At 38.3% G+C, this 23,834-nt stretch overlaps 4 protein-coding genes and 1 non-coding gene across 6 annotated transcripts; 4 read left to right on the plus strand and 1 right to left on the minus strand.

Annotated features, from left to right (window-relative positions):
* Positions 1–221: 221 nt before the first annotated feature.
* Positions 222–7,588, plus strand: LOC111796549 (putative CoA ligase CCL5). Its single transcript, XM_087125075.1, has 6 exons — positions 222–1,201; positions 5,920–6,410; positions 6,686–6,831; positions 6,900–6,967; positions 7,091–7,193; positions 7,354–7,588. The coding sequence occupies exons 1-6, from the start codon at positions 459–461 to the stop codon at positions 7,465–7,467; spliced, it is 1,665 nt and encodes a 554-aa protein (XP_086981201.1). The 5' UTR covers positions 222–458; the 3' UTR covers positions 7,468–7,588.
* LOC147792119 (small nucleolar RNA Z247) lies at positions 5,016–5,155 on the minus strand. The gene has a single exon (XR_015421555.1). It is a non-coding gene; the product is annotated as a small nucleolar RNA Z247 (small nucleolar RNA).
* A 419-nt stretch (positions 7,589–8,007) lies between the features above and the next one.
* LOC111796954 (uncharacterized) lies at positions 8,008–18,018 on the plus strand. The gene is made up of 18 exons (XM_023679778.2): positions 8,008–8,355; positions 8,983–9,130; positions 9,469–9,586; positions 10,160–10,255; positions 10,349–10,476; positions 10,668–10,745; positions 11,248–11,433; positions 11,539–11,611; positions 11,750–11,871; positions 13,317–13,481; positions 13,640–13,711; positions 15,131–15,248; positions 15,330–15,485; positions 15,671–15,810; positions 15,883–16,086; positions 16,465–17,106; positions 17,325–17,474; positions 17,601–18,018. The coding sequence occupies exons 2-18, from the start codon at positions 9,005–9,007 to the stop codon at positions 17,667–17,669; spliced, it is 2,643 nt and encodes an 880-aa protein (XP_023535546.2). The 5' UTR covers positions 8,008–8,355; positions 8,983–9,004; the 3' UTR covers positions 17,670–18,018.
* A 1,097-nt stretch (positions 18,019–19,115) lies between these two features.
* LOC111796959 (uncharacterized) lies at positions 19,116–20,443 on the plus strand. Of its 2 annotated transcripts, none has more exons than XM_023679786.2 (5): positions 19,116–19,477; positions 19,586–19,707; positions 19,773–19,937; positions 20,025–20,174; positions 20,248–20,443. In XM_023679786.2, the coding sequence occupies exons 1-5, from the start codon at positions 19,444–19,446 to the stop codon at positions 20,314–20,316; spliced, it is 540 nt and encodes a 179-aa protein (XP_023535554.2). In that variant the 5' UTR covers positions 19,116–19,443; the 3' UTR covers positions 20,317–20,443. The 2 variants fall into 2 exon arrangements, with proteins under 2 accessions (XP_023535554.2, XP_023535553.2); XM_023679785.2 differs by having other exon boundaries at positions 19,116–19,480; positions 20,248–20,441.
* Positions 20,444–20,922: 479 nt separating this feature from the next.
* On the plus strand, positions 20,923–23,414 carry LOC111796960 (uncharacterized). Its single transcript, XM_087125074.1, has 2 exons — positions 20,923–21,354; positions 23,153–23,414. The coding sequence occupies exon 1, from the start codon at positions 21,008–21,010 to the stop codon at positions 21,332–21,334; it is 327 nt and encodes a 108-aa protein (XP_086981200.1). The 5' UTR covers positions 20,923–21,007; the 3' UTR covers positions 21,335–21,354; positions 23,153–23,414.
* Positions 23,415–23,834: the final 420 nt, after the last annotated feature.

Here is a 23,834-nt window from a genome sequence, read left to right on the forward strand (position 1 = left end):
CAAACTGGGCCAATCAAGTGAATGGGCCTTTTTCCTTCGACCCAAGGCCTCGTAGCCTACAACGCATTTCCAGTGGTAATCCAAATCTGTACATGGTTGAATGATTTACAAGAGATTTGCAAATCTTCCATTTATTTCTCAAACTTACCCATCGACCGACTTGACATTATAGGACACGTGTCACCGGCCAATAAGTTACAAAATAAAATAACGTGAAATATTCAATTTAATTACAAGTCGGAAGTCGGTGCTTTGGCAAACGAAAAACAAACATGCATATTGCATTGTACAATACAATACACGCGTATTAATATCTTTTCTTTCCAATTTTGACCTTTAAACGGCGGCGGCTCTAAGCCTCTATACATGCCAACCTGAAAGCCTCCATGCCCAAAATCCGTCTCGAAACTCCACCTTCTACTCTCACTCTCTGAAAATTATACTTTTCCGGCCACCTCATGGCGGTCTACGGCGGCGACGTTCCCGAAGTGGATCCAAGAAGCGGCTTCTGCAAATCCACGAGAATCTTCCACAGCAAACGCAGCCCAATCCCGCTTCCCCCTAATCAATCCCTCGATGCGACGACGTTTATCTCATCCCGCCCCCACAACGGCAAAATCGCCCTCATCGACGCCACCACCGGCCAACACATCACCTATTCCCACCTCTGGGAGTCTGTCGACTCCGTAGCCTCCTCCCTTTCCGACATGGGCATCAGAAAAGGCCACGTCATCCTCCTCCTTTCCCCAAACTCCATTTTCTTCCCCATTATTTGCCTCGCCGTCATGTCCCTCGGCGCCGTCATAACCACCACAAATCCCCTCAACACCCCTCAAGAAATCGCCAAACAGATCGCCGATTCCAACCCCATCTTAGCCTTCACCACCCAACAACTAATCCCCAAAATCGCCAGTTCCAAATTGCCAGTCGTTCTGATCGACGGTGAAATTCAAATTAAAAAATTCTCAGTCAAAATCGTGTCGACGCTGAGCGAAATGATGAGGAAAAAATCCAGTGGAAGTCGAGTTAAGGAGCGTGTGGACCAAAACGACACAGCGACTCTGCTTTACTCCTCTGGAACGACAGGGGCCAGCAAGGGCGTAGTGTCGTCTCACAAGAATCTAATTGCGATGGTTCAAGTCGTTGTGACGAGGTTCAAATTGAGCGAAGGGGAAGGGACTTTTATTTGTACTGTTCCGATGTTCCATTGTTAGATTGAATGGCACGATGACCTATATGGGTCACGACCTCATGTATTTATAGATGCGTATAATGAAGATTACATTCCAAATCTATGATTTGGTAACAAACCATAAAATCATAGATTTGGTAACAAACCCTTCAAATCATAAACTAGTAAATCTTAGACTATTTTAGTATATACAGTTATGATCTATTTTAGGTTTAACACCCCCCCTCAATCTGGACGATGTACTACTAAGTTCAGATTGCGCCTAAAATAGCTAAAAGAAGGAGCTGGCAGTGGCTTTGTCATGATATCGGCGAGCTGATCCTTGGAAGATATGAGTCGAACATCAAGCTGACGAGTCGATACTCGTTCACGAACGAAGTGATAATCAACCTCAACATGCTTCGTCCGTCGATGAAAGATTGGATTGGCGGATAGGTAGGTGGCACCAATGTTGTCACACCATAGGCTAGGCGCTCGCGCTTGCGAGATCCCGAGCTCACGCAAGAGAACTTGGATCCAAATTAATTCGGCAGTGGCATCAGCAACCGCCTTATATTCGGCTTCCGTACTAGAACGAGAAACTGTCGATTGTTTCCTCGAACTCCAAGAGATAAGATTGCCACCAAAGAAGATCACATAGCCTCCAGTGCTTCGACGATCATCAGGATTCCCAGCCCAATCAGCATCTGAAAAGGCACTCAACAAATCAGTGCTGGACTTTGTAAGACACAAACCCATATCAATAGTGTCATGTAGATAACGGAGAATTCGTTTGACTGCCGCCCAATGTATAGAAGTCGGAGAGGACATGAACTGACACACTCTGTTGACACAGAAGGATATATCAGGACGTGTCAGAGACAAATATTGGAGAGCACCAACGACACTTCGATAGCGAGTAGTATCCTCAGGTGAGAGCTTTTCACCACCATTCAATAACAACTTCTCACTGGGAAGCATAGGTGTGGGCACACCTTTGGAGGTGAGCATATTGGTTCTGGCTAATAAATCTCGAATGTATTTATGTTGTGTCAGAATAAGTCCACTAGAAGTATGGCGGACCTCAATCCCAAGAAAATAACTCAAAATACCAAGATCCTTGACGGCAAAATCATCCTGAAGCTGTGTAAGAAGTTTCTCAGTAGCCGTAGAAGATGAGCTGATGATAATAATATCATCAACGTAGATGAGAATATACATCTGAATGCCCGTTTTGTTAAAAATAAAAAGAGAGACATCAGCCTTTGAAGGTGTAAAATCCAGCTGTAATAGTTTGGAGCTAAGGCGAGAAAACCAGGCACGCGGAGCTTGTTTAAGGCCATAAAGCGACTTATCCAGCTTGCAGAGATAACCAGGGTGTTGAGAATCCACAAATCCAGGGGGCTGCTTCATATAAACATCTTCATTAAGAAGGCCATGAAGAAAAGCATTTTGAATATCAATCTGCCGAATAGCCCAACCACGAGAAATAGCAAGAGATAATAAGAGCCGAATGGTAGTGGGCTTAACAACTGGACTAAAGGTATCATCATAATCGACGCCATACTGCTGTTTAAAACCTTTAGCAACCAGGCGTGCTTTGTAGCGATCAATAGAGCCATCTGGCTTTTGTTTGAGTTTGAAAACCCATTTGCAATCAATAACGTTAAGACCAGCACGAGGAGGAACTAAGTGCCATGTCTTATTTTTTTGAAGTGCCTGAAATTCATCATTCATTGCCTGACGCCAGAGGGGATGCTCCATAGCAGTAATATGTGAAGTAGGTTCAGAGGCAGAAGACCGAGCTACAAGATATGTTACTGTTCCATCTGTACGCACCTTGGGTTTCTTGATATTGTGCTTCAATCGAGTACCATACGGATGAGTAGTAGGTGCAGAATCCACATTTGAGGGGACGGCCGTATCAGCCGTTGCGAGGGGAGCAACCGATGCTACAGCAGTTGGTTGACCAACGGCCGAGGATTCGACCGGGCATTGCGCAATATCATCTGCTGGCGGAGAAGCCGATGCCTCAATCATTGGCGGAACAACCAACGCCGATTCGAATGGCAGCGACGCGGAGGATTGTTGCGGCAATTCCGAAGCTGATGTAGACACCAAATTTTCTGCATCCAAAGAGTTAGTAGGCCCAGACATATGCATGTGATCATTCTCCAAATTAGTACTGCTATTACCCAAATGCAAGGTGCACAAATCAGGGGCATTATGCGTCGACTGCATGATTGGGGAAGAATTAGGTGAGGCTCTCTTGAATGGAAAAACATTTTCATCAAATATGACATCTCTAGACATATAGACACGACCAGAATCGGTGTCAAGACACTTATACCCTTTATGTGAAGAACTGTAGCCTAGAAAGACACATTCCTTTGATCGAAAAGAGAGCTTTTGTTTGTTATAAGGACGAAGATGAGGCCAACAAGCACACCCAAAAATTTTTAATAAGGAGTAATTTGGTGGGGTATGAAAAAGAAGCTCTAAGGGGCATTTTTTATCGATGACACGAGTAGGAAGACGATTGATGAGATATGTGGCTGTAAGAAACGCGTCGTCCCAAAATTTAATAGGTACATGAGCATGAGCTAGAAGGGCTAGGCCAGTTTCAACAATATGACGATGCTTGCGTTCAGCAGACCCATTTTGTTGATGTGTGTGAGGGCACGAAACACGATGACCAATTCCAAGGGAACGAAAAAATGTGTTGTGAATTTTCTGATATTCCCCACCCCAATCAGATTGAACCCACTTGATTTTAGTATCTAGGAGGCGCTCAACATGAGCTTGGAATTGCAAAAATATACGAGGAGCTTCTGTACGATCATGCATCAAATAGATCCACGAAAATTTACTGAAATCATCAATGAAACTAATATAATATTTAAAACCCCCAACAGATGGAGGTGCAGGGCCCCAAACATCCGAAAAAATAAGTTCCAAAGGTGACGAAGACCTATGGGAAAAACTAGTATATGGTAATCGATGACTCTTTGCTAACTGACACGCATTACAAACTGACAAAGATGACTCACTAGCACACGAAATATTATTTAGACGCAAAATGGATTTTATTACTTGAGATGAAGGATGTCCAAGACGAGCATGCCATTGGGCGTGAGTAGTAGATCTGCTCACCAAGGCGTGCTTGAGATTATCGACATCGGATGGCTTAATAGGATAAAGACCAGATTCACACCTCCCATTTAGGAGACTTTTCCTCGACTGTCGATCCTTTATAGAAAAATGCCAAGGATGGAATTCAAAAAATACGTCATTATCACGAGAAAATTTATGAACAGAAAGAAGATGTTTGGAAATTTCAGGCACATGCAAAATATTACGCAACGCAAGAGGACGAGTAGCAGTATTAATTAGAGAATGACCAGTATGCAAAACACGCAAACCTGCTCCATTGCCGACTTGAACTTGTTCACCTCCATGATAACGTTCACGCACAGCGAGACGATCCAGGTCACTGGTGATATGGTCCGTAGCGCCTGTGTCGCTGTACCAATTTGGGTTAATCTTGTAAGAGGAAGTAGCCGCCAGTGCCGTAGGAGGAGCAGAAGAAGGTTCATCTTGATAGGACTCATCCATCCTATGCCAGCAGCGGATAGCAGTATGCCCCACTTTGCCGCAGATCTGGCAGGAAGGACGAGCAGAAGGGCCACGACGATCACCAGCAGGACGAGAGGGTGCATAACCTTGAGAACGACCACGACCGCGATCCCTACGCCCACGATTCTTCTGCTGACCACCACGACTAGCATAATTGGCAGAAGATCCAAGATTTAACTGAAGTTCAGCCTGGTGTTGTAGTTGGCGAGCTTCATACGTCATTAGATGTGCAAACACATCATCAAGGGTGAGGGCTTCACTCTTGGTAGTCATTGAGGTGACGAAGGGATCATAGTCAGGGCCAAGACCAGCGAGAAGATACGCGATCACATCATCATCCTGCAAGGCAGAGCCGGCGGCGGCCAGCTCGGTGGCTAGCCCTTTGATCTTGCAAAAATAATTTGCAGCAGATTGATCTCGTTTCTTGGACGTGGCAAGCTCAACACGAATCTGAGTAGTGCGAGCACGAGTTGACGATGAAAACATCCGCTGCAGGGTATCCCACGCCTCCTTGGACGTAGTAGCGGCAACCACATCATGAAGAATCTCCTCAGACATGGAGGAGAGAAGGCCGCTAAGGACTTGTTGATCCTGATCATACCACTGATTATAGGCCGGATTAGAGACCAGCTCAGCACCAGCAGCAGTTGAGGAAGGGATCAGCTTGGCAGGTGCAACATTGGTGCCATCGAGGTAGCCCATAAGCTTCGTACTCCGTAGGTAGGGGAGGAGCTGGGCACGCCATATGATGAAGTTGTTTTTGGTTAGACGAATTGTGACAACATGGTGTAGAGGGATTGGATATTGTTTAAGGCCAAAAGTCGCCATGGTAGTTGAGACGGTGTTGGAGATGGTGGATGGAGAGGAGGAAGAAGACATGGCGAGGAGTTTAAAAAATAAACCTTGGCTCTGATACCATGTTAGATTGAATGGCACGATGACCTATATGGGTCACGACCTCATGTATTTATAGATGCGTATAATGAAGATTACATTCCAAATCTATGATTTGGTAACAAACCATAAAATCATAGATTTGGTAACAAACCCTTCAAATCATAAACTAGTAAATCTTAGACTATTTTAGTATATACAGTTATGATCTATTTTAGGTTTAACATCCATATTTACGGCCTTGTGGCTTTCGCTACGGGGCTGCTCTCTTCTGGATCGACAATCGTCGTGTTGTCCAAATTCGAGATTCATGAAATGTTGTCGGCGATTGAGAAGTACAGAGCCACGTATCTGCCTCTTGTGCCGCCGATACTGGTGGCGATGGTGAACGCTGCCGAGCAGATAAAGGGAAAATACGATTTGGGGTCGTTACACACGGCGTTGTCCGGCGGAGCGCCGCTCGGGAAGGAGGTGATTGAGGGTTTCGTTGAGAAGTATCCAAATGTTTCCATTCTTCAGGGATATGGATTGACGGAGTCCACAGGAATTGGGGCGTCCACCGATTCTCTGGAGGAGAGCCGCCGCTACGGCACGGCGGGGCTTCTATCGCCGAGCACAGAGGCCAAGATTGTTGACCCGGACACCGGCGATGCTCTGCCTGTGAACAGAACGGGAGAGCTTTGGCTCAGAGGGCCCACCATCATGAAAGGTAAGGAAAGTGGTCAATGGCCGACATGATTGAATCCATTTTTGGATACTACAATTTATTATGTCATTAATCTTAAGAATAATCTTTAATAATTTTGATTTCTTTTTTATTTAAAGAACAGTGGAATTTTAAAATACAATTGTTTGAAATAAAAAAAAAAAAAGAAAAAAAAAAGAAGGGTTATTTTGGCCAAATGGTAAATTCAATAGTATGTTTGGTAATTTAAAAATATAATTGGATAGAAACTAATGAAGTTGGTGTTTAAAAAATTGTAGGGTATTTTGGTAATGTGGAGGCCACCACCTCAACGCTTGATTCTGAGGGATGGCTGAGAACCGGCGATCTATGTTACATTGATGAAGATGGTTTTATTTTTGTGGTTGATCGCCTTAAAGAACTCATCAAATATAAGGGCTATCAGGTAATTTAGATAATTTTTTTTTTTTAGTTTTATTTATTTATTTTATTTTATTTAATATTATTTTTCAGGTGCCTCCGGCAGAATTAGAGGCATTGTTGCTCACTCATCCCAGTATCTCGGATGCAGCTGTAATTCCGTAAGTTCAAAATTTTCATGTATTTTTTATTTTTTTTAATACGCTAAATTAATATCATTTTATAAATAACTTATTGGTATTATTGTCATGTATTTACATTCATATATTTTCTTCTAATTCCAGATATCCAGACAAAGAGGTTGGACAGTATCCAATGGCTTACGTGGTAAGAAAGGGTGGAAGTGACATTTCACATGAAGATACAATGCAATTCGTGGCAAGACAGGTCAGCACTTATATTTTCGATTATTAACAGATCTTTTTTTTTTTTTTTTTTTTTTTTTGTTGCAGATCGAATGCATCAAATAGTGTTTTGGAAATATTTCTCAGTGTGCCTATGATTTTATAATTTATAATCTGAGATGGGTCCACGTGTGCTTGTACAGGTGGCACCGTACAAGAGAATCCGGCGGGTTGCGTTCGTGGATTCCATTCCCAAGAACCCCTCCGGTAAGATTCTGAGAAAGGATCTCATAAAGCTCGCAACCTCCAAACTCTGAATCAAATGCTCTTCGAAGAATCTGGACCGTTGATGAGACCGCGGGATGCTGATTTGATCTACTCGGAGTTGCTTTTGCTTGGCCGCCCGTATATACCAATAGGAGTGTTGAGTGGAACGCTGCCGTTTTGGTACATGACTACCAAGCGCTTTTACTTTTTTTAAAATACTTATAATTATGATTCTGAATTTCTTTTGCATTTGCGTTTATTTTTCTTAATCTTGAATGCATAATGTTTATAAACTAGAAATGAAATACGTGTTGGTCTGAGAATAAAACTTCACGAAAGTTGAATATTTTGGGCCGACATGGCAAATTTTGTGGGCCGCTGTGGTTGGTCTGAGAACGCTGTCGTTTAGTCAAAGTTAAACTCGTCGGTTAAATTATAAAAGTAACAATAAAAAATTGCAAAACTTGGTTACAAAGTTTTGGGCCGACATGGCAAATTTAGTGGGCTTCATGGGCCTGGCTTACGTTTCAAAAAGCAGACAGAAACAGCTAATCGCGGCTCATGCAAAAAACCTTTTCTTAATTGTCCATTACCAAATAGAGCCCGCCGAGAAAAAGCAATTTACCGCAAATCGCACCGTTTTGGCGCTCTTCTTCTCTCAGTTCCCGGGTCCACTTTCCCTTTTCCGTTCTTTAGAGATAGGCCACTTGCCGTCGGGAAGGTCTAGATCTTTCTGGAAGCCACCTTCATATAACACCTCCGCTGTTCTGCCCCGCCCCTTCGTCTCCTTCGGAAAATTGCTGTCCTGTGATTGGATTGAATCGAGCTCCGACTATAAAAGATTTCGCCGGTGGTGTATTGTGATTCTCGTCGACATTCATTTCCGTCGGTGCCGGTTCTTTTTTCCGTTGCTTGTACTATTTTTTTCGTCTGAAGAGGTACGTTTTTCGTTGTAGCTTCCGGAATCCCTTGGTGGATTATGTATTTCCGTTTATTGAATTCAGTTTCATCGGGATCGTCGAGTTTTCCTTTCGTTGTCTGGATGATTCTTTCCGTCGTAATTGGATCTCCACCTTCTTCTGCCTTCTATGTTTCCCTGGATGATTCTTCTTGTTTTCTCTCGTCTTTCCTAACTGTTGCAATTATTCAACCATAATTTTCAATGGAATTTGAATGGATACTACAACTTCTTCCCCAAGAACTGTGGTCATACTATTTAATTTGGCTAGCTGTTTGCGTAGATTGAGTGTGTTGCTTTAGATCTTCATATTTTGATGTTGCACATTTTCTGTTGGCGCGAACAGATGTCTCTCACATTATTGCTTCGCTAATACGAAATTTGAATAGGTTTATTATCGAATCTTGATGACCGCCCAGTCTTCTTTTCTTGCAAAACCTTGTCATTTTAACCAGATTTGTGCTACCCGCGTCTAGTGCGGCCTCTCCGCTTCAACCAGCCTCCCCACAATAAATGTATCTGCTTTGACTTGCTAGTTGTTGTCTTATATCTCTATTATGATCTTCATTCATGGATTGGGATTTAGTTTCTGCGCCTGGTTGTTTAGACGGTAGCTGCAGCTGAATAGCATGGCGGACCATTCAAATGAAGGTTCTAGCACCAGCAGTATTTCCGGGGAGACTGCGACTTCGGTTATTGAGCTGAAAATCAAGACTTTAGATTCACATATCTACAGTTTTCAAGTGAATAAAGATGTAAGAATTCAATTTTTTTTTCTAGAAAGAAAATTACTTTGTTATTGCTTTGAAATTTTATTTTATAAGAATCCTGAATGTATTAACAAAAGAAGTAAATTTATCAATGAAATTATTCCATTTTCAAAATAACTTTTCTTAGCCGTGACTATATGCTTTTTACCTGGGTTACTCATTATTCTTGAAGAGGGTAAAATGATTAAAAGAACAAACTTCATTGTGAGATACAAAAAACGTACCAGAAAAGTGAACTCATAGCCTTTCCCTTTTCTTAATACTAGTCTGCTTCCTCTTCATGCACATTCCTTACGTGCTCTTTTTGCCTGTCAATGTATTAGATGCCAGTTCAATTATTCAAGGAGAAAATCGCAAATGAAATAGGAATCCCAGTGAATCAGCAACGTTTGATATTCAGGGGAAAGGTTTTAAAGGATGAACATTCTCTTTCTGAGTATTGTATCCTTCCACTGTCTGCATTTAATGTATATTTCTCTTTAATAATTGTTGTATTTTCTCTTTTTCTTTTTCTTTTTCTACAACAAATCCTCGTTTTTTAGTTGCAAACCATTTTACCACATTTTTCATGTAGGGGGTGCTTGCTTCCTAATCTGCGTATTCAATCTCAAATTTATTGGGTAATAGTCTTTTATATGGTAATGGTTGATCTGCTTGTTGGTGGTCAAGATAAGATATTTATATAATATGGTGGTCTTGAAAGTTTAATAGCATAAGGGTTGATGTTGCGGATGGGAGTTTCTTCTTTATTTAAGTAATATTAGATGAAAGTATGACATGTTGTAACTGTTTTCATTTGACGAGAGCTTGTGATTCTTATTTTATTTAGTTAGTGCGTATAACAGCCGTAATACTTAGTATGCATGTTCTAGTTTTCTTATTGACAAGTCTTTTCAGGTTTGTAGCCTTGGATAATTTATTGCTTAGTTTTGCTGTTTGATGCTTCTTTTCGTGCAATTGAGTGCACTTGTTTATGGATTTGGAGTCTGGACTGTAGTTTCTTAATGCTTTAAGATTTGGAAAATGGACATACATTGCATTTAGTTGAAAGGCAACCAACACAGCAACATGCAGCATCAGATACTAGCTCTGGCGAAAGACCTGCAAATGGTATGCCAAACAGAGTACTGTACTAGGTTTGAGAATTTATAAACATGTGGGATATTGTTCATTTTCTTAAGTTTTCTTTTATTTGCTTCTTAGTACCTTCTTCAACTGGTAACGAAGCTGGAGTTGGTGCCCCTCGAAATCGACAAATTGCACATAGTGTTGTTTTAGGAACATTTAATGTTGGGGATCAAGGTGAAGGCATTGTTCCTGATCTTTCTCGGGTATACACCTTAGTGTTCTTTTTTCCTTTGTTTCTTTCAATTTATTTGTTCTTTATTATTATTAATGTGCTTATAATGGACTCTCATCTTATATAATATAATTCCTGTCCCAAGTTATATGATGGACATTGGTGAATTTCGTATTGCCTAGCGAATGAAACAATTTTTTCCTTGTTCCTCCCCTTTTCTAGGTTATTGGGGCCGTTCTGAATTCTATTGGACTAAGCAGCCAAAATGCAAACATCCCACCTGGTATGCAGTCTACATTGGTAAGTGAGGAGTTCTTTATCTTTAAATGAAAAATGGTGTATGTTCCATGAAAAATCAACAAATTTGGGAAGTTCGGGATATATTAGGTCCTGCTTGGTATGCAATTTGGATTCTAGTTATCAAATGAATCTAGTGAAAACTATATTTGATTCACTTTCACAACGTTATATAATTTATAAGATATTTTGTACAGGTGTTTTGATTTAAGAAATGAGATGAGTTTATTCTTCGTATGTGTGTTTTTGAAGACATAAATTTAAGAACTTCTTCTTCTTGTGCCACATTGTAGTTGAAGCTGAACATGTTTTGATGCTGTATTCTGCGTTGTCTGTCACCCAATTAATTATTGCCTCTTATGTTCGTAGTTCTCTCAATTGCATGATTTCAGTAGCTTTAAACAGCATTTTTTTTGTTGACGTGGATATCAGATTCCTCTGACCTCTATATTTACTGTTTCTGGATATCGTGTAAAATATGGTTGATATGGTTATGCCCTTACAGCCTAACAATCGTGGCACAGCAAGTCAAGGAAATGAAACATTTAGAGCTAACAATGAGGCTGGAGGACAGGCAACGAGTCAAGCTCAAACTGGACAGGCATTTCCCAGCCAGCCATCACAAAGCTTTCCTCACGTGATTCAAATTCCACTTGCCAGTGCAGCCGTATCAGTTCCTTCCATTCATGCGGTAGTTTACCTTTTTTCTGTACATTGCCAAGTTGTGATTTATCTTGCTTGATAGGGTTGGTCTCTTGGGTCATCTATTGACTAATTTGTTTACTCTTCTACTTAGCCCATTCCTGACGCTATGACAACACTTTCCGAGTTCATGAACCGTATGGAGCTTGCAATATCTCAGAATGGTGGTAAGCACTAAACCACAATATCATTGATTTGATGCTTAAAATAAATGCTTCTTTTGAACGGCTTTTTTCATACTATTTTTTTTTTTTTGGATTAATTACAATGTTTTTTTTTTTTTTTTTACATTTACAATAACGTAGGAGATCTAACCAGGGTGGCACTGCCTACCAATCCACAAGGTTTACCAACCACTGAATCGTTGAGCATTGTCTTGCGTCATGCTCAACGGCTTCTAAGTGATTATGCCATATCTTCACTATCCGTAAGTATTATATTTGGTTACATAGTATTATATCTGGTTACATTTCTTGAAATTGACAATTGCTGCAAGTTGAGGATGTGAACATGTTGACAATGACTTGTCAGTTGTAGCCTTGCTTGTTTTGATCTCTTGTTATAACATATTATGTATTTAGTGTTAGATGAACCTAGCCATGCAAGTTAAAGGTCATTTAAAAGAAAAGAAACGATTTCATTGATATGTGAAATTACTTACATCAATTACAAAAGAGGGAAGAAATGCTGTATCCAAAGGAGTTTCCCTAAGACTTCTCCTATCAGACAATTAGATTCAACAATATAAGAATGAAAAATAGGTATTAATTTACAATATAAGTGGGTAATGTTGTCCACAAGATGATTAAAAGGGTGCTCGATTTTTGGAATGCAAGTTAGGCCAATAATTTTTCTATTACAAAGATTTGTAGATTTTTGGAAGCATCAACTCCAATTCTTTATTTCGTATGTCTCCAATGTATATCAATAGTACCTTTTATATCTTTTCTTGAAAGTTCAAATATCTTTTTGGTCTTTGTATTTTGGGTTTTGTTCCATTTTAGTCCTTATGCATTCTATAAATCTTTAGTTTAGTCCCATTGGTTTTTTTTTTTTTTTTTTTTTTCTTAAATAGTCTGAATTAGCATTCCTTTTGTAAACTTTGAAAATATATTCACATTATGTATGTTCTTGCATGAAAATTCTTATTCTTGTTTAACCAATTTCCATAAAAGTTAACTTTGAAGGACTAAACTCAAGACTTATTGAAAGTACAAGGACCAAAAATGTATTTTAACTTCTTTTTAATTAGTAACTGAAACCTAACAAAGAATGCTTGAATGTTAGTAAGTCAAGACTAAATAGTTCTCAATTGTGGTACAAGAACTTCATTGCAAGTCCAGATGAACAAAAGATGGTACAAAATCTATCGATTGAGTCTGGGATATATGTTCTGTTAAAACATAAGAATAAGAATAGCATTGCCTGTGGTTTTGGATCTCTATCAATTTTCTCACCATGTTCTTGGTTCATTCTGTTTAGGGTGAAAATGGAGCTTTCATCTTTTGATGAGTGCTCGTGGGTTCTTCTTATTTATTTATTTTTATTTTTTAATTTTAAAATTTTAAAATAAGAACCGTTTAGTTATAAGCAGTAGCTATATGCATTTTATAATAACAAAAATTTATGAAAAGATTTGAATATTCGTTGTCCTCTGGAGTTTCTGAGACTTCCCATCCCTGGGACTAAAATGAATTGCATGACAAATGCCCAGTTATATGGCTCTGAATGCTTGAATATGGGATGGGTAAATTTTGCATTCCCTTCCATTACTTATCTTATTCTCTATGCATTTTACAGTACAACCAGCTGAACTATGCTTTTAATCATCTCATGAATCTTATTCTCTATGCATTTGTGAAAAATATTTAGCGTATTGCGGAGCGTTTGGAGCAAGATAGCTCTTCCACTGATCCCATTGTGAGGGGTCAAATTCAGGAAGAGTCGGTACAAGTAGGACTTCGGATGCAACAATTTGGTGCACTTCTTTTGGAACTGGGCCGTACCATCTTGACACTCCGTATGGGACAATCATCTGTAAGTTGTTTTTTACCCTGGTTTATACAGTAAGTCGAATTTGTGTGAAACTGATTTTCTCAAAAAAAAAATCCCTTAATGGTTCAGGTTAGCTGACTTTTTTTCTAATTCACAATTGTGATTTGAAAATGTATTAATATTTATTTTTGCTTTTACAGGCTGAGTCGGTTGTTAACACTGGCCCAGCAGTGTATATCTCTCCTACGGGGCCAAATCCCTTAATGGTTCAGGTAAGCTGACTTTTTTTCTAATTAATTTCTTTTCTTTCTCTGACTTGTCTGGTATAGTTTTTTTTTTCTTCGTTGCAAAATATATTTGGGGTGCCAGCAGTGTACCAAGTGCTTTTGCTTTACAAATTTACATTACAGATTATTTTGCTTTTGTGTGCCGTCCTGGATTATTATGTGTTTGGTAGATTTGTTGAAAACACAATCAATACATATTCGCACCTTGTTTTTTACCATCGTTTTAAACACAATCAAACACAATAATTTTTTTTATTTATTATATTTTAGTTTGTTTATTTACAAAATGTTGTTAAAAGAAAATGAATTTCGTTCAAAGAAAATCATTTTGTTTAAATCAATGTCATTCTTAAAATATGAAATTAGAGACTAATGCACGTGTAAGGGACTCTATATAAACTTTTCAAATAAGCTAATAACCATATCAACTGTGTATAGAAGTTTTATTGGTGTTTAATATCGAACCGCTTTTTAAGATTTAATGGCATTTGATTACAAATAACACAATTTTGCAATTCCCATAAGGTTAGATATTTAGTTAGACCATTGTGTTATGTGAGAAAAGACTTAGAGATAAACCAAAAGAAGGCAAAGTTGTACAAAAATAGTAGAAGGAAAATTGATTACCAGAACCTTTTAGATTCCAACACCCTCTAAATTTTATTTTTTATTACAAGTAAATATGAAATCATAATTTTTTTAGAATTAATTTCTAGGAAATATAGGCAACATTTTTCTTATACTTCCATTTTCAAGAGAACAAAATATTATTATAGCTTTTGATATTCATTCTAGCCTTATAGATTCTTATACTTTCATTTTCAAAAATTATTTTATTAATCTTAATTTTAATTTTAATTATGCATCAAAATATTAGGTTTATTTTAAAGTTTGATTATATAGCATTTACTTTTTAAAAAAAATTTATATTACCTTTTATTTAATAATACTTCAAAATTTTCATACCATAGTCTTATCTATAACCAAAAAAAGTCAAAAAGAGGTAAAATAAATTTATCGCATGAAAATATAAATTTTAAGGCATGACATATTTATTTATATCTAAATTTTTCATTTATGTAAATATATGAATCATGAATAATAACTCCTTTAGTTAGCAAGTGCCGTTCTCACTAACCGATCATAATTTAAATAATTAGAATTAATGATAAGAGAATTGCACTTATAATATTTAAACAATTTGCTAAATATTAATAATGACATGCTTATAGATTTAAAAATTCAAGTGAGGGCTTAGCAGTCCAAAAGTGTTTTCAAGCATGTTCCCTTTTTCTAATGTTTTCTAATAGATATTGTTTGGTTATCCCACTTTTTCACACTATCAGGTTATATGCCTTTGTGAGTATTGCTTCTTGCAAATCATCACATTTTCTCCTTTTGCAGCCTTTCCCCCTTCAAACTAATCCCCTCCTTGGTGGTGCTGTACTACCATCAAACCCAGTTGTTGGTGCAGTAGGTATTGGAACTGCCCCTAGACACATCAACATTCACATACATGCTGGTGAGGATGATAGTGTTTTGATGCTGTGTTATTTTCATGTAATGCAATGTGCTTTCCTAAGTTCTGCCAATCTTTCTGCAGTTGGTACCAGGTCAAATAATGGGGAGGGAGCACCTGCAGATAGTCAGAATGTGGTCAGTGGATCCACGGATTCAGGTGTAGCCCAGGCACCTCCTGTTGTCAACATTCCACATCCGCTGGGTGTTTCGATTTCTGCTGCTGTGCAACCTGGCGAAGGTGTTTCTTCTTCCCAGCCTTCTCTTGACTCTGTTTTGTTATCCTTCATTATTGCTGATGTAAATTCATGAATTAGAGATTTAGTCGGTAGTGTCGGAAGTGGTAGCCCTTCTAAATCAGGTGGACTACTTGTTTGATCACCGGGGTACATTGCATTTCACTTATATTGAACATCTTGTATTCAGATCAAGTGCGAACGGCAGTTCAGAATTCTTCTATTGGTTCTGGACAAGGGAGTGAACAGCAAAGTGATACTAAAAGGGACATGGGTGGAGAGTCGAGCGAGTCATTACCTGGGCGTGATTCAGAAACTGGAAATGACAAGGTACATATTTGGTTTTATATGGATTGTTCTCATATTGGATTAAATGCTAAATCTAATTTTAACCAACCACAGATCGTCACAGACAATATTTATCGAGATACAGGAAGGTCTATAAGCACACCTGATTTACCAACATGCTCTGGTAGTAAGGGCTCTGAATTTGTTGGAAGAAATGAAGAAAATTTTCAGAGTCAGGCATCTTGTGAGAAGAGCACGGGAACTGGGTCTTCTCAAGCTGTTCCACTTGGACTTGGACTGGGGGGTTTGGAACGACCGGTAAGATGAAGCTATTTAGTTTTTCAATTTCGATATTCTTTCATGTTGGTTGTAACTATTAGGTTTCTGTTCGGTGGCCTATTGTTGAACTATACACGTTTTGCCTATTGGTAATGGGGTGCACTTGGGCTTGCGCTTCAATTGTTTTAGTTCATAGGAGAACACTATTGTGCTCTATCCTTTTATGGTTGGTGTTGATGATGCTCATCGTAGAAGCATTATAGTGCATCGAATATATTGAGATGAGATTTTCATATCTACCGTGGATAAAATCTTGTTATATGGTAGTTTAATTCAAAATTCTCTTTGATTCTCTTACTTCTTCTTCATTTGTTCTTCTTTCTTAATTATTTCCTCCTTTTGGTATTGGTTCTTTAGAGGAGAGGCAAGCAGCAAAGTTCACAGGCTAAAGGGGTTAGCAGTGGAACCAGCCACAGCCAGGGTCATACAGGCCAGCAGTTTTTACAATCTCTTGCCTCTAGTGCTTCTATGAATAGGTCCAATGCTTATGATCCCTCAAGCCTACAACAGACCGCTAGCCCAACTGTTCATAGCAGATCCTTGCATGGGCCAGGTTCTAACAGCCAAATTGATCTAGGAAGCAGTATGTCTCAAGTTTTGCAGAGTCCTGCTTTAAATGGACTATTGACAGGGCTTTCAGAGCAAACTGGCGCTGGTTCTCCTGATGTCTTGAGGAACATGTTGCAACAGATCACGCAAAGCCCTCAAATGAGAAACACAGTCAATCAAATTGCCCAGCAGGTTGACCCTCAAGATTTTGAGCAAATGTTTGCTGGGTCGGGAAGAGGCCAAGGCGGTGGTATCGATTTGTCAAGGATGTTCCAACAGATGATGCCTATTGTCTCTCAAGTGCTTGGAGGATCGCCAAGGCAACCATCTTCCTCAAACATGCAACGATCGCCAAGGCAACCACCTTTGTCAAACCTGGAAAGCGAGCAAATGCCTCATAGTGAGAGGTCTGGTAGTGGAGTGGAAACATCTAATGGCCAAAATTCTCAGGTTCGTCGAACATGTTTATTTTATTGTTATGCTATAACTGTATGATTATTTTACTTAATGATGCGATTTTCATGTAGCCTATACTTCATCTTATTTTTATAAGATCTGATCGAAATTCTGTGATCTATTGAAGTGTTGTTTTTGCTGGTAGAGAATAACATTAACCCAATAAGTAGGATAAAAATGATCGCTTTAACTAATTATTTCCTGTTTTTAAGATTGATGCCCAAGATCTTGCTCGAAGGATCATATCTACCAATTCGCCAAGAGATGTCTTCCGCGCTGTCGTTGAGAGTTCAGCTCGACTTTCTGGCAGTAGTAGTGAGGATATTGCAAATGAGTTGTGCAGCGATGAGACACTTGCTAAGGTTAATAATAATAGTATTCTTACATGGCATTTGTTCTTGTTGTATTCCCATTAAATTTGATGATTGCTGTTGAATTGAAGAAACTGTACATTGAGTTCTCATAGGATCCCTTGTGAATTTCTGTAGGAATATGTGGAGATGTTATCAAGTGATGTAAACCGACGGTTACAAGGCAATTCAGACCAGGAAAAATAATAGATATTTGGAAAGGAATTATTTATAGATTCTCATGGGGTGGACTGGAAGTGTGACATTGGCTTTCTCAAGTTATTTCTGGTATAAAATGCTTCTCCGGCCTTTTCTTTATCTTTTTTCCATGTACGTTATTATTCTCTATTAGACAGATGATGATGCCCCAAAGTAACTTATGTGTTTACCACCTCTTTTTATCATGCTTTGGCTTTCCTTGTAGGATTTCTAGCCTGTAAAATACTCTCTTTTTTTTCTTTTTTCTTTTTCTTTTTTTCCTTTTCTTTTTTGTGTTTATATGACGACATATTTACGAAACCCTTTTAAGATCATTATGAAATTTCATATTGTTTTATTGGTGCTACAAAACTTCCTTATGTTCTGGTTCATCGATTCCTCTTTTTCTTGAATGCACTGAAATCCCGGGGGCCTGTTGAATGACCTCCTCAGTTGATGTGGATTTTTGTTTGCGCGATTTTGTTTTAAAGGTTTTACCCCGACCATCAGTTTCCATTGACCCCGTTAGCCTTAAACTTCGTGGGTAATAGCGGTTTCGAATCTAAGTCACGGCTAAATTCACCAATTCATGTTCAAACTCAAAAAAGAACGAAAACAGCCGGTTCCTCCTAGGGACTAAAAGAACACATTTATACTTGGACCAAACAAACTTATTCTTCATAATTCAGGTAACTTTCCTTTGTTTTACCTCGAACATCATGGTTACAGTTCAATGAATTGTGCATATTGAGTTTGTTTTTTAAATTACTCCAACTGATTATCTCAGGATTAACCAATCCAATTGAGTAATATGTATAAAATCAATATAAGCGAATGTGTTCTACAACAATCAACCTACCTAAATTCAATTATTGTCAACAAAACATAATAACTCAATTAGTCAAAACATATACTATAGATTAGAAAAATAATAATAAAGATTAGAAAAATAATAATAATAATAAGAATAGAGTTTGGATGTTTAGTATAAGATTAATAAATCAAAGCTACAAAATTAACTTTTGTTCTTTGGGGAGTTTGAACCAAAATTGAAAACTATTTAGTACATTAAAAACAATTTAATTTTTCTTAAAACAATTATTTAGAGAAATAATCATTTCTTTAACTAATACGAAAGAGAACATCAATTTAAGAATTCGCGAGTGTCTAATATAACTTAACAAAGAAGGTCAACAAACAACTCCCAATGTTGGTCGTAATACGTATTCAAAGGGCCGGGGTGGAAAGGCTTTCTATAAATTATTATTATTCGGTTCAAAAACTACATTTCCGTACACTTAAAGACGTGGCAGAATGCGATTGGTTGTGAGGCTTATGGTAGAATTATTCGTCCCGTAAAATATTAACACGTGGAGAGTAATACGTTTTTTGAGCTGAATATATCGAAATAAAAAAAAGAAAGACTAATTTTGTGTGTTTTGTTAGCCAGGATTAGAAAGCTGTTTATTCGGAGAATTCACTGGAAGACAGAGGTGAGAGAGAGAGAGAGATGTAGAAATGAACCACAGAATTGTGAGCCAAATTCCATTATGAATTGTGAGCCAAATTCCATTATTGAAACGCCCAAATCGTGAAGGACACAACATATTCATACATGCTTTGTGATCTTGAACCCAAAAAGTCCCAAAGGATGAACGCCTACTCTCATTAGCGCTTTCCTCCTCCTCCTCCTCCTCCTCCTCCTTCCTCCTCCTCCTCCTCCTCCTCCTCCTCCTTCCTCCTCCTCCTCCTCCTCCTCCTCTCACCAACAACTCTCGAGTTCATGAACCGTTTCGAGCGCGCAATTTCCAAAAATGGTGGTATTGTTTGGATTTGATTGATTTCTTTTGCATAAACCTTATTATTCAATTCAACCAACCAACCAACCATCTTTAACATTTTTCTTTCATTTTCAAACAACTTAGGAAGTCTACAAGGGTTCGAACTCCCCACCAATCCTCAACAACTGCAAACCACTAAATCTCTGGGTGTTGTCTTGCGAAATGCACAGCAACTCCTCGGTGATTATGCCACATCCTCACTCCCTGTAAGTACTCTATTTATTCTTTTTTCTTCCTAAATTTCTTAATTTAATAATGGATAAACATGCAGCGCATTGCTGAGCGATTCGAGGAAGAAGGCTCTTCCACTGACCCCACAGTGAGGGGTCAAATACAAGAAGAGTTAGTACAAGTAGGTCTTAGGATGCAACAATTTGGAGCACTTCTTCTCGACCTTGGCACTTCAATCTTGGCGCTCCGTTTGGAACAATCAACCGTAAGTTCTGTTTTTCTTTGTATAACATATGTAATTCAAATTCAGTTTATATGATTGGCTTCATTTTTCTTTTTATATATAATATAGATTGACATCCAAGATGTTGGTCGAAGGGTTATTTCTAGCAATTCCCCAATGGATGTGTTTCGCGCTGTGGTACAGAGTTCAGCTCAAATTTCTGGGAGTAGTAGTGAAGATATTGCTAATGAGTTGTGCAGCCACGACACACTTGCTCAGGTAACTAATATTTTTCTTTTTAACTTCTCATTTTCTGGAATTTGAGGTGTTTGTTTGTTCTCAATTTTTGTAGGAATATTTAGAGATGTTATCGAGTGATATAAACCGACGCTTACAAAGCACTTCAGAACACCAAAATTAATACATTTCTGGCAGATTTGTCAATGGGGGATTTAATATATATATATATATTATATTATTATTATCATTATTATTATTAGCTCCTCTCAAGTTTATTATTTTTTTTTTCCTTTTTTCTCCACTTTATAAACTGATGATGCTCCTAAACGCATCTTATCTTATAATTTATTTTATAGTGCTTTAATTCTAGACTCTTCAGGCTGTAAAATACCATTCCACTTATTTTATTTTATTTTTATTCTTTCATATTATTATTCACAATTCCTTTCTATTTTAATACCATAATTATTATTTTAAAAAATAATATATTTATATTAAGTGAGACAAAACCGACGACTGAATATAATTTCTCTTCCAACCCCATTTATGGATACGCACTTTTACTTCTCATTTGAAGGGGGTTCTTGTAGACTTCGATCTTGTACGTAAAATAGACATCTCCTCTTTGAAATAGTAAACAAATAAGAGTTGGAATATTGATTTAAAAAAAAAAAAAAAAAATTAGAGAGAGCACCGGTTCTCTTATATGAAAGACGTGGCGCGCTGTAATTGGATGTAAGATTATCGAAGCAATGTTGTCACCCGTAGAGGATTGTACTTTACCATTTGGTGCTACGATCGCGAGAGAATTATTCAGCCTAATCGTCTGCCTTCGTTTTGGGGGGTTTTTTCGCGGGTTCAGTCTTCTTCCCATGGCGCCTTCATCTCCGTCTAGCTCAGCCCCTGAATTTCAAATGCCCAAAAAGCCACTCAGTTTATTCGCGAATGCACTAAAACGCAAGGATAGCTTCATTCAGTTCTTCGCCATGACTGGTATTTTGCTTCTAAGCGTCCGATCCTTGGGTCAGAAGTACCGTATCCACGACCTTCAAGAGGACACTACGGCTCTCAAACAAGAACAGGAAACCCTAATTGACCGTATGAAGAACATCAAGCGCAGCCTCCTTCACGAGGCATCCCTTGACTCCACTGGCCTCTTCGCATCCAGGCTTCGCCTTCTCTTCAGCCAAGAAGACTGACTGCTTTAAGTCTTCAATCTGTGAGTTTGTAGTCTCGGTTGTTATTTTACTTCCTTCATGCTTGTGTACTCAACTCACTCGATTTTGAAATTTCCCCTGCATTTTCTTGTTTCGGTTTGAAGCCTTCCAGAATGCTTGGTAGCGCCTTTCTTTTTATTTTGGTAATAAAGAGGTCAATTTAATCTTTGATTAAGTATTTTTTTTTTTTTTTTTGTTTTGTTGATTTTTGGTTATTCTGAATTGGATGGTTGAATTTACTGTTTCAAGCAAATACAAAACCCTAGTGATTTAGGGTTTTAATGATGGTTCCTCTCTCATAGACTCTGCCCCTTTCGGGCTGCTGATTTATAGTGTGTCATCATTCTTACCACCAAGGCGTAGATCGAAATGGTATGGTGAATGGGGTGATTATGCCTCAAAGCTTCGAGCTCTGTAAAAATACGCTGAAAAAGCATAGATGAAAACTTAAAATTAGTATGGACGTTTTTGGAAACTTTCAGAGTACCTGTAGGAAATTATTCTTCCACGCTGATTCATGATTTCTACGGTTCTGTGAGATAACGTTGATCTTCTCATATAGAGATATCGAGAGATGAAAATTACTCTGTACGTTTTTCAGGAAGAAATCCTGGAGGTCTGATAGTTGCCAGGATTGGATCGTGAAACATCTAGTTCCTTTACCTTCAACTATGATATGTGTCGACTAATGTTAAAGCTCCTGATTGTGTAATTTCTGGCACAAGGATACTACAAAGCTTATGTTGTGCTATTCTTGTGATGTCGGATAAATGAATCCATTCTCCCAAGAACACTGTAAGCTCTGATAGAAGAGCTGTTTGGACTTTGGACCCATGTCTTCAAAGGCATTTCTTATAAAACCTAGTGTGCCCCCCTACGAGCCAGAGGAAAAACGTCCAAGGGCCCACTTTTCATATTCATGTGATGGATAGTTCTTAGAGATTAATCTTTACATGGGACGGTCCTAAAACTAACATGTATAGGGTAGAATAGATGTTCTGATTCTTTTATATGTCGCCGTTAGATGGAGAGAGTACGCTTTGTGCCACCGTTCTAGTGATGTCTGCATCATTATCCTCCTCCTATAGTGCACCCTACAGGACTTTTGAACGCGGACGGTGAAGTACGAAGACAGTACCCTTTGATGTAGGACATATGAACTAATTCACCGAAAAGGTTTCTCATGATCAATTGATTGAACTTAGGCGCATCACGTATGAATTCATTGGGTGTACCCAATAAGAGGGATACAATACTTTCAAATGATCCTCTCAAGGTGATGGATGGCATCATAAGGTCATGAGTGAAGCTACTTCAACAAACTTATTTACCATACAGCTGATTGAATTTTGAGCATTACTGTGTAGATTAAGTACCACTACATTCATCCCTAAACTCCATAGAGCTATTTAACGATCTTGCTTGGCCTTCTTTTTTCTGTACTCATTTTCTAGAGCTCATCAAAAGCATTGATCATACTTCTTAGTATTTGGGGGATTCTAATCCCAAACTAGTTGCTTATATTTTTTTATGGTTGACCTGCCTGGTCAAGTGAAGTGTGCTGGCATTTCTGGGATTGGGCATCAAAATTGAAAGCCAATGGTGAACTTTTTTTTCCGATCATTTGTTTATTCCATTCTTTATCTTGAGAAGAGGGTCGTTGTCAGAGAATCCAAACCTTGATTTGAAATGATTTATGGACGTAATGAGCATTTGATTTGAAAATAACTTGGGAGGAGCCCTCCTTTAGTTTAAAAATCCAATAGCGCGTTAACTCAACACACTGTCGCAATGCTACAGGGTCTGCAAGTTTGCCGCGATTAGGGGTATCAGGTTGCTTGGCTTGGCGTTTTGGTTTATTCGATTGCGTTATTATATGGTATGGTTTCAATAATGTCGAGTCCACATGCAGCAAAAGTGGAGGTTGGCAGCTGTCTGTGGGTCAGGCGTTGTTTGCAGTGATGATTTGAACTTATTAGGGCATGGTTTTAGCGCCTCTTGCGGAACGTTTTCAAATCATGGATTTGACGTTTCCCTTTTTTTTTTTTCTTTTTTCTTTTTTCTTTTTTTTTTTTAAAAAAAATTCTCAGAACAGGCCCTTTCCTATTATATTTTGCTTTTGGTGGCCTCTTTATGCTGAAAACAATCTTTTTGTTGGCTAATTGCTGCAACGATTTGCCCTTATCGTCGGCTTGTTTCTTTATGTGAATTTATAATTAGTCCGGAGGTTCAAATACCCTCCCAAAACTCTTAAGTTATTTGAGTTTTGTTCTATTGTAAATGTAGAATTGTACTTCGTTACTGTGAAGTTCTGGATTAAATTGAATGAATTTATTCTTTTAATCAAAGTAAATGTTTTTAGAAATCTCGTAATTTTTCTAATATTGGACTAAAGTTTGGTCTATAAAAGTTCTATCCTATAAATCTGTTGAAACTTTTTCCTAATAAATGTGTTTTAAAATTATGAGAGTAAAAAGGGGAT

The sequence above is a fragment of the Cucurbita pepo genome, chromosome 6 (genome assembly GCF_057944985.1).
Source record: "Cucurbita pepo subsp. pepo isolate OVF chromosome 6, ASM5794498v1, whole genome shotgun sequence".
NCBI classification, from domain to species: Eukaryota; Viridiplantae; Streptophyta; class Magnoliopsida; order Cucurbitales; family Cucurbitaceae; genus Cucurbita; species Cucurbita pepo.

Excerpts from the sequence above, each read along its gene's own strand:
- LOC111796549 (XM_087125075.1), top strand. The coding sequence starts at position 459 with ATGGCGGTCTACGGCGGCGACGTTCCCGAAGTGGATCCAAGAAGCGGC. Across the intron at positions 6,832-6,899 it reads TCAAATATAAGGGCTATCAG|GTGCCTCCGGCAGAATTAGA; the intron begins GTAATTTAGATA and ends ATTATTTTTCAG. Across the intron at positions 6,968-7,090 it reads TCGGATGCAGCTGTAATTCC|ATATCCAGACAAAGAGGTTG; the intron begins GTAAGTTCAAAA and ends TTCTAATTCCAG.
- LOC111796954 (XM_023679778.2), top strand. The coding sequence starts at position 9,005 with ATGGCGGACCATTCAAATGAAGGTTCTAGCACCAGCAGTATTTCCGGG. Across the intron at positions 9,131-9,468 it reads GTTTTCAAGTGAATAAAGAT|ATGCCAGTTCAATTATTCAA; the intron begins GTAAGAATTCAA and ends TCAATGTATTAG. Across the intron at positions 15,486-15,670 it reads TGCTGTGCAACCTGGCGAAG|ATCAAGTGCGAACGGCAGTT; the intron begins GTGTTTCTTCTT and ends TCTTGTATTCAG.
- LOC111796959 (XM_023679785.2), top strand. The coding sequence starts at position 19,444 with ATGAACCGTTTCGAGCGCGCAATTTCCAAAAATGGTG. Across the intron at positions 19,708-19,772 it reads ATGCCACATCCTCACTCCCT|CGCATTGCTGAGCGATTCGA; the intron begins GTAAGTACTCTA and ends ATAAACATGCAG. Across the intron at positions 20,175-20,247 it reads GCCACGACACACTTGCTCAG|GAATATTTAGAGATGTTATC; the intron begins GTAACTAATATT and ends CAATTTTTGTAG.
- LOC111796960 (XM_087125074.1), top strand. The coding sequence starts at position 21,008 with ATGGCGCCTTCATCTCCGTCTAGCTCAGCCCCTGAATTTCAAATGCCC.